Here is a 16696-nt window from a genome sequence, read left to right as displayed (position 1 = left end):
CACCATTAGTTTCAACTTGATCATGGATAAAGATAGATCTGGTCCTCGAGTTGAGGTTCTAAACTGGAAAAAGGCCAAATTTGAAGAAATGAGAAAGGATCTAAAAAGTGTGGCTTGGGACAGGTTGTTCTCTGGCAAGGATGTCGTTGGTAAGTGGGAGGCCTTCAAAGGAGAAATTTTGAGAGTGCAGAGTTTGTATGTTCCCATCAGGCTTAAAGGCAAAGTGAATAAGAATAAGGAACCATGGTTCTCTAGGGATATTGGAACTCTGATAGGGAAGAAGAGCGAGATGTATAGGAAACATCCTATACATCCCATTCCTATAGAAATGTATAGGAAACAGGGAGCAAGTCAGGTACTTGAGGAGTATAAAAAGTGCAAAAAAATACTTAAGAAAGAAATCAGGAGGGCTGAAAGAAGACATGAGGTAGCTTTGGCAGTCAAGGTGAAGGATAATCCAAAGAGCTTCTTAAAGGTATATTAAGAGCAAAAGGATAGTAAGGGATAAAATTGGTCCTCTTGAAGATCAGAGTGTGCGCTATGTATGCACCCAAAAGAAATGGGGGAGATCTTAAATGGCTTTTTTGCGTCTGTATTTACTAAGGAAACTGGCATGGAGTCAATGGAAACAAGTAGTGAGGTCATGGAACCTATATAGATTGAAGAGGAGGAGGTGCTTGCTATCTTGAGGCAAATCAGATTAGATAAATCCCCAGGACCTGACAGGGTATTCCCTCAGACCTTGAAGGAGACTAGTGTTGAAATTGCAGGGTCCCTGGCAGATTTATTAAAAATGTCGGTATCTACGGGTGAGGTGCTGGAGGATGGGTGGATAGCTCATGTTGTTCCATTGTTTTTAAAAAAGGCTCTTAAAGTAACCTGGGAAATTATAGGCCGGTAAGTTTGACATCTGTAGTAGGTAAATTATTGGAAGGAGTACTAAGAGATAGGATCTACAAGTATTTAGATAGACAGGGACTTATTAGGGAGAGTCAACATGGATTTGTGCGTGGTAGGTCATGTTTAACAAAACTATTAGAGTTTTTTGAGGAGGTTACCAGGAAAGTGGATGAAGGGAAGGCAGTGGATATTGTCTACATGGACTTCAGTAAGGTCCTGCATTGGAGGCTAGTTAGGAAGATTCAGTCGCTAGGTATACATGGTGAGGTAGTAAATTGGATTAGACATTGGCTCAATGGGAGAAGCCAGAGAGTGGTAGTGGAGGATTGCTTCTCTGAGTAGGTAAATGTGACTAGTGACTAGTGGTGTGCTGGGTCCATTGTTATTTGTCATCTATATCAATGATCTGGATGATACTGTGGTAAATTGGATCAGCAAATTTGCTGATGATACAAAGATTGGAGGTGTAGTGGACAGTGAGAAAGGTTTTCAAAGCTTGCAGAGGGATCCGGACCAGCTGGTGAAATGGGCTGAAAAATGGCAGATGGAGTTTAATACAGACAAGTGTGAGGTATTGTACTTTGGAAGGAAAAACCAAGGTAGAACATATAAAGTAAATGGTAGGGCACTGAGGAGTGCAGTAGAACAGAGGGATCTAGGAATACAGATACAAAATTCCATAAAAGTGGTGTCACAGGTAGATAGAGCTTTTGGTACATTGGCCTTTATAAATCAAAGTCTTGAGTAGAAGAGTTGGAATGTTATGGTGAGGTTGTATAAGGCATTGGTGAAGCCGGATTTGGAGCATTGTGTGCAGTTTTGGTCAATGAATTACAGGAAGGATATTAATAAGGTTGAAAGAGTGCAGGGAAGGTTTACAAGGATGTTGCTGGGTCTTGAGAAACTGAGTTACAGAGAAAGGTTGAATAGGTTAGGACTTTATTCCCTGGAGTGTAGAAGAATGAGGGGAGACTTGATAGACGTATATAAAACTTATGATGGGTACAGTTAGAGTGAATGCAAGTAGGCTTTTTCCACTGAGGCTAGGGGAGAAAAAAAACAGAAGACATGGGTTAATGGAGAAGGGGGAAAAGTTTAAAGGGAGCATTAGGAGGGGCTTCTTCACACGGAGAGTGGTGGGAGGGTGGAATGAGCTGCCAGATGAAGTGGTAAATGGGGGCTCACTTTTAATATTTAAGAAAAACTTGGACAGGTATATGGATGAGAGGTGTATGGAGGGATATGGTCCAGGTGCAGGTCAGTGGGACTAGGCAGAAATAAGGTTAGGCACAGCCAAAAAGGGCCAAAAGGCCTGTTTCTGTGCTGTAATGTTCTATGGTTCTACCTCCTCTGTACCTACTCCCCAGCACCTTAAACCTGTGTCCTTTTGTGGCAACCACTTCAGTCCTGGGAAAAAGCCTCTGACTATCCACACAATCAACACCTCTCATCATCTTATACATTTTATATTTGCATAGCTCTTCATTGTATTCAAAATGTTTTCATCCTTTGATTGGTTTCTTTTGTAAAAACTAAATCTCTCAGCTATCAGCAGCATTTTAGGGCTTAAATGATTTTGTAAAATTGTAACAATTTCTTCGAACGGCTTGCTTGCTGGCTTTTCAGGGTTACCAAGTTGCATAAGAAACTGTACATCCTAAGACAGATTAAGCTACGAAGCATGGGGGTTTTCTTTTGTTCCTCCACATTGTTTGCTTTGCAATACAGATCAACCCTCTCAACATACGACCTCCAGCCTTCATTAGAGCTAGCAAATTTGTCAACTTTCCCGACTGAAGCCATCACTGCATTATTTTCACTTTAAATTTGCTGGTTGCATCTTTCACAATGTACTATGCAGACAGTTACTCACGCTTCTGTTTGTTAGTGTCCGTGACAGCCTTCCTACTTTTCAAATCGTACTGTTTCGTCCTGTAACTGTCGGTGCAGTTGGTGATATTCTCTGACATTCAGGCTTGCTCACATCGCCAATTTGTTGTGAACAGGCACAACTACATATCAATTAAATAAAAGCACGCACACGGGTGATGGCTTTAACTGGTGTATCCACATTGCAGAGAGGGAGAAAGAAAGCAATGCGTATTGCAGACAAAAGACCCCTATGGGGAGTCACTGTTCTAAAAGAAGGAAAACCATAGATTACAATACCCAGGAGGTTTCACATGTTTAACAGATTACACATATAACAACTATTGACAGAGCACTCAGCTAAAAACCATGCAGCCAGTATTGCTGCCTAGAGTATGATGTTCACTCATGACACCCAAATATTAGAAATAAATGCACATTCTACTGAGTCTAGGGACAATGGAGTCCACTTCTCCAGTGCTCAATTGTTAACCATATGAGAACCACATGGAAACAGCAAAGCTTGCATAACTGTACCATAAGAGCCAAAAATTTTTGATATATATTTGGGGCGCCACAGTAGCGTAGTGCTTAGTACAACAATATCACAAGGCCAGTTAACCAGGTTCAATTCCTGCCGCTGCCTATGACCGTCTGGGTTTCCTCCTATGTTCCAAAGACCTACGGGTTTGTAGGTTTATTGGTCACATTGGTGCAATTGGGCAGTGCAGGCTCTTTGGGCCGGAATTGTCCATTGCCGTGCTGTATCGTTCCACAAAAAGTGAAAAAAAAAACTACAAAATTTTGGAGAATGGATTCAATGGATTTAACTAGACAATTTAAAAAATATAGCTCATGCCAGCAGCAGAATTACACGGCCTCTGAATTTATGGGATCAAAACTTGGTTCTCAATCACACTTTAGAGATTTACAAGTCTGTTACATTTTGTGGCTACATACGTGATTTTTTTCTTAATGAGCTGCGTGTATACTGCAGCTTCAAAAATGTGCACAGAATTACATCTATACTCCCTCCTTTCTGGCCCTCCCCTTTGTTCCCTGGTTCTGTTCAGAAACTTGCTACCGGATTGGAATACACTTAACTTACCCTTAGTTCAGTGGTGCCAGGTATTGGTATAACAATGTTTAATTACAAGCACAAATCCAACTCCATTGAGTTTCTGTGTCTTATTTTTAAAGCACGAAAGTAAACTGCTGATTTTTTTTATATAGAAAAAGGAGTCTTATTATTTTGAAAGAACTGTAATATTTTATATTCATAAAAAAATTTACAATCGAGACAACTACTTGTGATTTAGCTGTTATCCACTACTGAGTGCATTAATTAGTTAGTCAGTACCTACCAAAAAAATCATGCTGGTACCTATAAAACTCTAATAGTTTATTATCAAGAACATGCTCTGAAATATTTACATATTGGCAAAATTCTACATTAAGTTCTGTAGCTTAGAAACAAGTACTTTAGAAACTGATAAACCCACAAAATGCTGGCAGAACTCAGCAGGCCAGACAGCATCTATGGGAGGAGGTAGTGACGACATTTCAGGCCGAAATCCTTCACTTCCATCACTCCTGATGAAGGGTTTCGGCCTGAAATGTTGTCACTACCTCCTCCCATAGATGCTGCCTGGTCTGCTGAGTTCTGCTAGCATTTTGTGTTTTTATTTATTTCCAGCATCTGCAGATTCACTGGTGTTACTTTAGAAACTGAAGTGCCTGAAAATACACTAAGTAAATGTTATTTCAGAGTTTGGTTTCTGCTCTTCACAAGTTTGCGAATAGCTATTAGTCATAGTCACAGTGAGATGTTAAAGGGTTGAGAAATGATTTTCCAAATAACTATAGACTTCTGATTGTTCTGTTCTAAGTAATTTGCTTGTGCTGCTTTTAACGAACAACTATGCTGTTTTGTGGATTGAGTTCTGCTTATTTGTCACATACTTCCTGCTATATGGTTTCGCAAGAATTAAAATCGTTCTCTGTCTCGTAAGATTGTTCCATAAATTGTTAGACAAAGGTTCAATATACTTTGTTTCCAAATATGTGGAACTACAGTAAGGAAAATGAGGAATTATCTGATTGCGCACATTGTCCCGGTTGTCTGAATTTGACTGCCTTTTAAGGTGATCAAGTGGGCTTTGCCTCGAAATACCACTGTTACTTGGCATGTAATTATGGGGGGGGGGGGGGAGCTAAAAAATTGCTTCCTGTGTACGTGACAAAAAAATGGTACAAAAAAAACTCTGGATCTCTGTGCTTTGCAGATAGACCTCCAGTACTGTGTGTGCCTAAGGAGGGCTCTCTCTAGTAGCGAGCTACTAAATAAAAAGCTGTTGCTTTTTCCTCCATTGTACTGTGTGTTCTTGCATCGGGTAACGGGTAATAATTAGGAGTAAGGTTTGACAATTTGGCGAGCCAGCCAGAAGCCCAAGATGAGGCATCCCTTTGAGAAGGTGTCAGTGCTTGGCTCGGTGGGAACGACCTGAGACGGATGGGCCCACAAGGTAAGATTTACCTTGATCTCTCTCATTAGTTGTCCACCCTGATGACCTTTTCGTTTGGCGGGTAATCCTCTGACAGACACCTGAAGAACCATTAAGATTACCTGAGTACTATGGTAAGAATGGTGGGTTTGAGGATTCACCCTTATACCAGGGTATAAGTGGGCTTGAGGATTCGCCCTGGTGTAAGAAGTGTTAGAAGATTCACTCTGGTATAAATATGCTTTGAAGTAAGGTTACGATAACTTGCCTGTCTCGGACACTCTGCCTTAGACCGGTTGTTAAGAGGGAAAATCCCCCACGCGAAGGTCAGGACCCTGAAGTGGGTGCAGAGAGACACAGCACGAAATTAACGGATCAAAGGAAAATAGGTCAGACCCTTGATAAGTCAGGCCCAGATACCCCCTTGTTCAAAATTTGTAAGGAGAATCCCAGGGACAAGAATGATTTCCATAAATTATCTGTTGCATTAAATAAGAAACTGGGAAATGAAATGTGGCCATTGTGGGGGGGGGGGGGGGACCTGGTATGTGGAGAAATGGAAAGTTTTAATGTCAACATGGCGAAAAACGGCTGAGGAATTAACCAATAAGTCTGGACAAAGTAGTTGGGAACACAATGCATGTAGAAGAAGGATTAGTGTATGTGACAGGGAAGGCAAACCCAAGGCATGGGAAGTTTTGAAGTATTAGTGTGATGACCATGATAAAGGACAGAAAAGGAGGGAGAAGACAGGGACATAAGGGTGCTAATTACCAGAGTAAAATGGAGGTACCTCCGGCTATGTCTGGATTTCCAATGTTGTTCCAAAATGAGACTGATGATACAGATGAAACTAAGGAGGATTGGCTAGTGCGCCCCATGGCTCCAGTTTACCCTCCAGTCCCTCAACAACAGGCATCCTAACCACCACCTCCTTACTCACCTCAGGGGCCTAAGGAACAGGAACAGGAGCAGAGACAGGGGCCGGAGCAGTTTTGTGACTCTATAGCAGTCAGAACTAGAAGCCAAACTAAGCAACAGTCAAAGGAAAAAGCCCTCCTGGCTGCTAGTACCTAAAACTCATGCCCAAAAGAGAAACTGCTTGATAGGGGACCTATCTGCTTAACCTAACTGCTTAACTGACCCAGATGAGGAGTAGGATGATGATGATGATGACCCCTTTGGACCTGCCGTCCCAGATACAAACACTCCACGCTTGCTCCCGACCCGAATTGTCCCCAGTCCCCATGGAAACGCGGATGAACCCACTCTGCGCGTTTATACCCCATGGAAACCTAATGAAATGTGCAGATTATGAGTAAAGCACCTAACCGTAAGACAAATTCTGATGATTTTATAGATTATACAATAAACACCATTCAAATGTATCAGGCTACACCTCAAGATCTTTTCAGTCTATGCTCTATGGCCCTCACTCAGGATGAATGGACTAAATGGTACGAGGAACTAGACAATCACAACAGAGCAATGCAGCCTGAATACAGTCCATGCTGACCATAGTCCCAACCCAGTCAGTCACAATTTCTTGATTTTGGCTCATATCCCTCTAAGCCCTGCTCCTCCATGTACCTATCCAAATGCTTCTTATGAGTTATGATGTTGTGGCCATTACAGAGACTTGAATGGCTCAGGGGAAGGAATGGCTACTTTGAGTGCCAGGCTTTAGATGTTTCAGAAAGAACAGGGAGGGAGGCAAAAGAGGTGGGGGCATGGCACTTCATTCAGAGATAGTGTCACAGCTGCAGAAAAGGAGGAAGACATGTTGGGATTGTCTATGGAATCTCTGTGGGTGGAAGTTAGGAACAGGAATGGGTCAATAACTCTACTGGGTGTTTTTTTTATATATAGATGACCCAATAGAAACAGGGACAGTGAGGAGCAGATAGGGAGACAAATTCTTTAAAAGTGTAATAATAACAGGGTTGTTGTGGTGGGAGATTTTAATTTGCCAAATATTGATTGGCATCTCCCTAGAGCAAGGGGTTTAGATGGGGTGGAGTTTGTTAGGTGTGTTAAAGGTGGTTTCTTGACACAATATGTAGATAAGCCTACAAGAGGAGAGGCTGTACATGATCTGGTATTGGGAAATGCACCTGGTCAGGTGTCAGATCTCTCAATAGGAGAGCAAATTGGAGATAGTGAACACAATTGTATCTCCTTTACCATAGCATTGGAGAGGGATGGGAACAGACAAGTTAGGAAAGCGTTTAATTAGAGTAAGGGGAAATATGAGGCTATTAGGCAAGAACTTGGAAGCATAATTTGGGAACAGATGTTCTCAGGGAAATGTACAGAAGAAATGTGGCAAATGTCCAGGGGATATTTGCGTGGAGTTCTGCATAGGTACATTCCAATGAGACAGGGAAAGGATGGTAGGGTATAGGAACCGTGGTGTACAAAGGCTGTTGTAAATCTAGTCAAGAAGAAGAGCTTACGAAAGGTTCAAAAAACTAGGTAATGATAGAGATCTAGAAGGTTACAAGGCTAGCAGGAAGGAGCTTCAGAAAGAAATTAGGAGAGACAGAAGGGTCTATGAGAAGGCCTTGGCGGACAGGATTAAGGAAAACCCCAAGGCATTCTACAAGTGTGTGAAGAGCAAGAGAGTAAGACATGAGAAAATTGGACCAATCGAGTGTGACAGTGGAAACTGGAGGAGATAGCAGTACTTTTCTTCAGTATTCGCTATGGAAAAGGATCTTGGCGATTGTAGGGATGACTTACAGCCAACTGAAAAGCTTAAGCATGTAGATATTAAGAAAGGGGATGTGCTGGAGCTTTTGGAAAGCATCAAGATGGATAAGTCAGTGGGACCGAATGAGATGTACCCCAGGCCACTGTGGAAGGTGAGGGAGGAGATTGCTGAGCCTCTGGTGATGATCTTTGCATTATCAATGGGGACGGGAGAGGTTCCGGAGGATTGGAGTGTTGTGGATGTTGTTCCCTTATTCAAGAAAAGGAGTAGTTAGCCCAGGAAATTATACACTAGCGAGTCTGACTTCAGTGGTTGTTAAGTTGATAGAGAAGATCCTGAGAGGCAGGATTTATGAACATTTGAAGAGGCATAATATGATTAGGAATAGTCAGCATGGCTTTGTGAAAGGCAGGTTGTGCCTTACGAGCCTGACTGAATTTTTTGAGGATGTGTCTAAACACACTGATGAAGGTAGAGCAGTAGATGTAGTGTATATGGATTTCAGCAAGGCATTTGACAAGGTACCCCATGCAAGGCTTATTGAGAAAGAGGGGAGGCATGGGATCCAAGAGGACATTACTTTATGGATCCAGTACTGGCTTGCCCACAGAAGGCAAAGAGTGGTTGTAGATGGGTCATATTCCACATGGAGATCAGTTACCAGTGGTTTGCCTCAGGGATCTGTTCTAAACATCAGGGTGTAATTTGACAAGGAAATATATCCAAATACTTTGGTAATTTTAGGCAAAGGTCAAAGGTGTACTGTACCAAGGAAACCTGAAAAATAAACACAGGAAACACCAAATGCCACAATCATCAAATTGTGCAAAATGTGTGGGGGACTGTCAGCAGTTCATTCTGAAAACTGTTCAGTGACTGGGAAAGCGGAATTGCAGAGAGGATTGGGTGAGGTAAGGGTAAGACAATAGTCTAGTTAACCTGCTGATATCAGAATTGCAGTGGGGAGAAGCAGTGACTGAAATCATTAACTGATTCTCCCCTCTGTAATTCTGACCTCACCCTATTAAATACACTCTTGTGAAGACAGAGGCAGCGGGGGGGGGGGGGGGGGGGGAAGAGGGGGGAGGCAGCATTGTGTTTCTATTTAACTGGTTGTGAAAATGGTATTTCACCTATAATTTACAAAGATCTAAATTGGAATTGGCCATCAACACTGCAGACAAAATTAATGTCTTAACAATTAAAAGGACATTTAGATCCAACTTTATGCCTCTTCAAACAAATGCACTTAGAAGTGCAGGCTTCTCTACTTTGTTGATAGATACTGCATGCTGGTTTAACAATAATGCAGATATGACGTTTCTTGCTTTCATTCCCCACATTGCAGGTGAAGTGGTTAGACAAATTGCATGAAGCATTGCTTTCTAACTGTCAGCAAGTTGCACTGTAAAGCAGCAAGACCTGTGCAAGCATGGGACAGTTAGCAGTTAACTGCTAACTGGTCCAGTTAGCAGTTTTCTTCGTCACTGAAAAAGGAGAACTCAATTACTGAGACGTACTTTAGTTGGTAATTCAAGCAACAGATAGTAAAACAGCGCCAAAGAAGACAGCCAAGATCAATGGCAATCAAATTCAGGCCACAGCAGAACTGAATCATTTGAGGACTGTCATCAACAATCTATTCTCTTGTTTTATCATATTTTGTACCCTTCACAGACAACTTCCAATTCATGTCCTTCCCAGGGGAAAGCAAGAAACAAGACTCAAGCATATAATCTATGCTGACACGCCAACTCCAGTGCTGAACAAGTGCTGCAATGTCAGGAACACTACCTCTTGGGTTTATTTTTAAATAGAAGGCCTGTCCAGATGCAGCACTTCTACAATGAGGAGGGGAGCGCTGGGTTCTCCTCAACGCAATTATCTTTCAACCAACTAACTAACATGTACTTAGATGTAATTTATTTTATATCTGTGAACATCAATTGATTATATAAAAAAACACTTCAAGAAATAACATGGGTAGTGAAGCACAAAGACATCCCTAGGGCGTGAGAAGGGAAACTGAATACAAGTTCTCTTCATGTAATCTTGGTCCATTGTGACTTATTTATTTAGAGATACAGCATGGTAACAGCCCGCTCTGGCCCAATGAGCCCACACCACCCAAGTAGCTAATTAACCTACTAGCCAGTACGTCTTTGGAATGTGTAAGAAAACCGGAGCACCTGGAGGAAACCCACGTGATCACGGGGAGAATGTACAACTCCTTACTGACAGTAGCAGGAATTGAACCTGGTCAGCTGGTGTTGTGACAGCATTACACTAACTGCTATGCTACAATGCTGAGAGACTTGGGCACATATGCCATAAAAAGAGAGTTCTCTTTTCTATAATATTCCTAAAAACAGTAAATTTTGGATGGAAGAAGAACTCAGTGGCAAAGACAAAGCAAAACTTTTTTTTGTTTCTTGCTATTTTCACTAAAATAATTGTGCTTAGAAAGCAAAAGGTTGAAAAACAAACAAATCAGAAGATGATCTTTATACTGAAACATAAGACATTCTGATTATGGAGCATGTTAAGGTGATTTGGTAATACATGATTCAAGTTTTGGATGCGCGATGAAACTACATTTGAATTGCTCTTTTGTGAATACTTGGATAAACATTTAAAATCTAAAATGTAGAACACAAACATCTTGTAATAATTTTAAAAGACATCAAGGACCCCCACCATCCAGGCCATGCTCTGTTCTTGCTGTTGCAATCCGGAAGGAGGTACTGAAGCCTTAGGTCCCACGTTTCCAGATTCAGGAATCATCAGGCTCCTGAACCAGTGGAGATAGTTTCACTCACCACAACACTGTACTGATTCCACAAACTACGGACTTTCTTTCAAGGGCTCTACAACTCATGTTCTCCCCCCTCCCATATAGATACACACACATACATACATACACACACACACACACACACACACACACACACACACACACACACACACAAACAAACGAATAATAAATATATATGATAAAATTTGTTTTCTTCCTGTATTTGCACAGTTTGTCTTTTTGCACATTGGCTGCTTGTCTGTCTTTGCTGTTTTTCATTGATTCTATTTCTTTGTTCTTGATTAATTTATTGAGGTACAGCACAGAGTAGGCTTTCCAGCCCTTTGAACTGTGCCACCCAGCAACCTCCCAATTTAATCCCAGCCTAATCAGGAGGGTGTTTACAATGACCAATTAACCTGCCATCTGGTACTGGACTGAGGGAGGAAACCAGAGCATCTGGAGGAAACCAATGCGGTCACAGGGTGACCGTACAAACTCCTTACAGGCAGAGGAGGTCCACAAGAAAGGAATCTCAGGGTAGCATATTGCAACATTTATGCACTTTGATAGATATAGTAGGATGGCATTCCAAAAACATTGTTTTTAAGAAATAATTTACATTTAGAAATCTTTGGCTTTCTATAGATAAGTGTTTTGAAACTGGAGTACACATTCTCCTTGGTGAACGGAGTACCACTAAAGGGAACCAATTCCGTACTCTCAGAGTAAGAGCAGCTACTGTTTTAGAGCTGATTTCTGCACATTTGTCATGGGAGTGTGCTTCCATACATAGCTAGGGGACATAATAAAACAAACAAAAAGTTATTATGCTGTGAATGTGCAGTTAATGAACCCACAATCTATTACTCTTCAGCTCTGTCTCAAACATTATGCCCTCCCTCTGGGCCCAAAGACTGTCAGAGTCACGGCTAAATGAGCCCAAATGCATGTAATATAAAACTACAAGTATCATTTGTACACAATATTCCAGTAAATAAGCTTACAGAGTAATACGCTGTCCCAATGTAGGTTATCTATGCTTGATATTTTGTTGCATATAACAAACCAAAAATATCTTCTCCTGAAACACAATCTCATGCAAGAGACAGTAGCTATTTCTAATGCAATAATCAAAGATTAAATGAGACTCACTTAAGGGTTGAAAAAATAATATATATTAGGCATTTACTGAAGAATCAACCTTTGTCCAGTTATTATACCACAACAGCCAAAGAATGCAACAAAATCCAGTCCCTTTTTAAAGAATTAATTCATTGAAATGCTCTTCAAATATTCTAGCAAACTTGCGCAGTTTGAATTTGCTAAGTTACTGTGAGCAGATCATATGCACTTAAAGATAATCAAACACCAACCAGGAGCAAGATAAACTCATTTTGAATATCTAAAATGACATTTTATACAAATAGAGCTTTATTTATAGATTAAACATAAGAACTTCTGCCTGATGATCCTCTCCATAGATGCTGTCAGACCTGCTGCATTTTGAATCCATTTAAAGATTCAAGTGAACCCAATGGCTCAATCCCTGATTTTTCAAAATATTAATCCCACTTCTTTTGCAAACACTATCCCAACTGACAACATAAAGTGCATTAATGATTCCATGCTCAAATGACCCCACAAAATCACAAATTAACAAGCCAAAGTACAAGTGGATTATGAAGATCTATTAAATAATCTCTATCAATCCATATTCGGCTAATTCGATTAAGTTATAAAATGTTCATATCAGAGATAGCAAATGTATTAGAATTAAACTGAACACAATGTTCTTTTCAATGGCAAACAAGGGCATTTCCACAACTGTACCTGGACCTCTAGGTAGAGGCCAATAATTTGAGTACCCTGCTGCCACCAAAAAAATCTTCAAATTTCCAACTGTAAACTTCAGAGAGGTCAGGCTGGCCACTGAGACAGAGCACATGAATCAGCCTATTACCTCAAGTGCTGGATCACAGAATCAAATGAGCTCCTCAAAATGAGGCAGGTGTGCTCAACAGTTTTCATCCACACAACTTGTTTTTGAGAATTATAGATCAAAACATACATTCAATATCTTCTATACACCCAATTCAATATGCACAAATAAAAATGAATGAAAAAAATGATAGTCCTCTCAAATGAGGAAAAATTCTAAAACGCCATTTAGACAGACACATGAACATGCAGTGAATGGAAGGATATGGATCATGTGCAGGTAAATGAGATTGGATTAATTTGGCATCATGGTTAGCACAGACATTGTGAGTTGAAGGACCTGTTCTAGCTTAACATGTTATTCTGCAATATTAATACAGACACCAATCTGATGAATAAAATGTCACACTCTGGAATCACTGCCATATCATATCAAGCTGCATCACCAGCCCCAAGCTGCAAGGAACATGTATAAAGTTAGGACATTCATTGTTGCCCTGATGCGAATATCCACTGTCAAAGTATGGTAATGTAGAATAATTTCTAATAACAAGTCATCAAATATGTAATTGGCATAACACTGATGAGCTCGAGGAAGAAATGTTTGTTCTTCTCAACAAGGGTAGCATTATTTATTATAGGAAAATATGGCAATTGTGGCAGCTGTTCAGCCAACAGAAACATTTAGAATTAATGGCTTATATGCTGAACACTTTCAATCATACCTCTCAAGATATGTCGAACCACTTTGGTCGAACCACCTCGCATATTCAGAATCTGGTGCACACGCTGCTTTATCTAAAAACAAAAAGCACAAACAATCTCAGTACATTCCCTCCCCAGTTACAACTTGCTATCTAGTGCACTACTGTTCAAATCATTTTACTTTCCAGTGAACATATTAAATAATTCTTAAATTTGTAAACAAAAAAAGTTACCCAGTGTCAAAGCTGTGTAAATATTATTCTAAAATAGTTTTCTTATTGCTGGCATGTAATAGCTGTGATATTGGCTGGATGAAAATGGAGAAGATGAATGTGCTTTAGGTGAGTCAGATATCCAAGAAATTGAAAAACTGGAATCTTACTGGAGGAGTAGGCTAATGGTTGTATCATCCTTAATGATTCCACTCTCAAACCTACAGAACTCTTATGGAATGGGCTGAACCCATTTAACAAAGAATAATGAATTTCACAGTTTGAAGCACAATTCCAATTAAGGATAAACAGAAAATAAATGTGCACAGACAAAACTCAAAACATTTTTGCCTCATAAATGCTTGCTAAGCACACTTGATTGTAGTTTTAGTTTTTCAGCGTTCACATGAAACAATGTGTATGATCAATAACTTTCGAACGTCAGCTTCAATTTCCCCATATACCATCAGCAATAAAAATGCGCTCATCACAGATATATTTGGGTATGAAGAATTCTTAGTGAATAGATTTTGAAATCACCTGAGGGATTCCAGCACTGCAGGTCTCCACCATAATGTAACAAACTAACTGAAGGACGAAGAGGCCAGCATCCAAACGCCTCAGGTAAAATTCATCTTCCATATCGTCATCAATTATTTCCCCTTGACGGACCATATCCTGGATAAACAAAGATAATAGCATAAACAAGAGTGTTGCATTTTCACTGACAGCAACAAAAACTGGAATTAACTGATTGACAAACCCAAAAGGAAGAGGCCTACCTCAGCAGCTGAAAATTATAAAAAGGAGAGATTTTAACATTTTTAAAAAGATCAAATATTTCAAAACTAAAAGTTAATCAATACCAAAATAAATGGTTATTTTCAACCATACTTGGTAAGCTGCAGTAAAGGAATTTTTGTTCTGAGTTGTTTGATTCTTTCTAATTTAAAGGGAGAATACTTTCTTCACACTTTTCTTTGGGAAAAAAAGGCAAGTTATACATATCTACCTATAATATGGTATGATATTTAAAAATACCCAACATTAGTTAGTTTTCATGGAAATTATGAGCATATTTCAAAAATAATTATTGGTTGAGACACACTATGAGAACTTCCAAGATTATTATGGGCATTTAAGAAAGTAAGCATACTTACACACTTCAAAAGCCAGTAAATATTTACCGGAAAAACACACACAAAATGCTGAAGGATCTCAGCAGGCCAGGCAGCATTTATGGAAAAAAGTACAGTCGACGTTTTGGGCCGAAACCCTTTTACAGGACTGGAGAAAGGAAAGCTGAAGAGTAGATTTGAAAGGTGGGGGGAGGGGAGAGAGAAATGCCAGGCGATAAGTGAAAGAGACAGAAGGCCATGGAAGAAAGAAGGAAGGGAATGGGAAGTGGAATTAAAATGGGTGGCCATTGGGAGATCATGCTTGTTCTGGCAGATGGAGCGTAGATGCTCGGTGAAGTGGTCTCCCAATCTACGTCGTGTCTCCGATATACAAGAAACCACATTGAGAGCAGCACACAGTATATGACCCCAACAGACTCACAGGTGAAGTGTCGCCTCACCTGGAATGACTGTTTGGGGCCCTGAATGGTACTGAATGGAGCTGTAGGGACAGCTGCTCACCCATTTTAATTCCACTTCCCATTTCCATTCCACTATGTCTATCCATGGCCTCCTCCAGCATTTTGTGTGTGTTGCTCCAAATTTCCAGCATCTGCAGATTTTCTCTGTTTGTTAACATTTACAGGAATTCAGAATTGATCACTTTAGGATGGAAACAGGTATATATAATTCTTTACCTCTTCAATGCATTGATCACACCCGAATCCACCATTTCCTCTGGCAGTTCATTGGTCCACATCAACTGTTTTGCCCATCTACTCTAATCCTATTTGCCATATTAGTTCTTGTACACTTCTATGCCTTGCCTATTGAAGTTCTTGTCGAAATGCCTCATAAATGTTGTGATTGTACTGATTCCATCACCTCCTCTGGCAGACCAATCACGAATATCAGTTATTACGTGTAATTATTTCCCTGATTACTTAAGGTAGTTACAGCTGGTGTTAATGGGGACAAGCTCCCACTACCTATAAAATGCTCTCAATGGCATGTGCCTTAAATAGCCTCTAACAACCAAGTCCAGCTCCTGACCTTCACGTTTGGCTTGGCTACTAAACCTGGCAGAACTTTTTCTACCGAAGGAGAAGGGGCAAAGATGGATTACAAAGATGTCTTAAAACGAGTCGCTTTGGACTGATACAGTTCGTCAACCATGGTTAGCAGCTCACCTAGGAGAAGGGAAAACTGACCTCAATCTTCCACTCTCTTGTAGCTATACCCACTTACTGGGAAAGCTTCAGGAGCAACCCCCCCCCCGGGAAAAATTCAGAGTTAGAGTCCCGAAGGCAGTTCTATATTGAGTTCAACACTGACTGGCAACTCCTGCGACACTGGTGGTACCACACTTTATTGACCTTTGCTGTTCTTTTGGGTTCATCGGATGTGTGGTGAGGGGAAGCCTCAATATTATACTGCTCAGGTTTGCATATCTAGACAGATAGGACACATCATCCATGGCTGACCCTGACTGACGGAGGCCTCACAAATATTCCCTTGTAAAATTCCTCCTTCAGACCTTACACTAATTGTTTATCATATCTCTACCATGACAAAAAGATGTTAATTACTTACCCTAACTATTCCTCTTAATTTTGTATATCTCTATCAGGTCACCTCTTGTTTCCTCCAGGGATAACAAACCCAGTCTGTTCAATCTCTCTCCATTAGTGAAATCCTCCAATCCAGGCAACATCCTGGTGAATCTTTTCTGCATTTTCTTCAGCATAATACCTTCTTCCTATAATGTGACCAGATCTCCACACAGTAGCTAAATAAGTGTTTCTTGTTATGATATAACATTCTAACAGTTCTATTCTATGCATTAAGCTTCTGTCTACGTTTGCTACTTTCAGAGATCTCTTTACTATGTGCTTTTATTAAAATCCAAATAGACTTTTTAACATGGCACTGAAATGTCC

General features: G+C 40.4%; 1 protein-coding gene across 1 annotated transcript in view; it reads right to left on the bottom strand.

Moving 5' to 3' along the window:
• The window catches only part of ctnnbl1 (catenin, beta like 1), a 293894-nt gene that overhangs the window by 29639 nt on the left and 247559 nt on the right, over nt 1-16696 (bottom strand). Inside the window, exons 14-15 of the mRNA XM_059979909.1 lie at nt 14179-14316; nt 13447-13519 (exon numbers count right to left, since the gene is read on the bottom strand). Coding sequence (XP_059835892.1) covers nt 13447-13519; nt 14179-14316 — 211 coding nt within the window. The remainder of the gene's footprint in view (nt 1-13446; nt 13520-14178; nt 14317-16696) is intronic.

This window comes from Hypanus sabinus, chromosome 9 (genome assembly GCF_030144855.1).
Source record: "Hypanus sabinus isolate sHypSab1 chromosome 9, sHypSab1.hap1, whole genome shotgun sequence".
NCBI lineage: Eukaryota > Metazoa > Chordata > Chondrichthyes > Myliobatiformes > Dasyatidae > Hypanus > Hypanus sabinus.
Note: the sequence above shows the minus strand (reverse complement) of the source record. Positions and strands in the feature narration are given on the sequence as shown.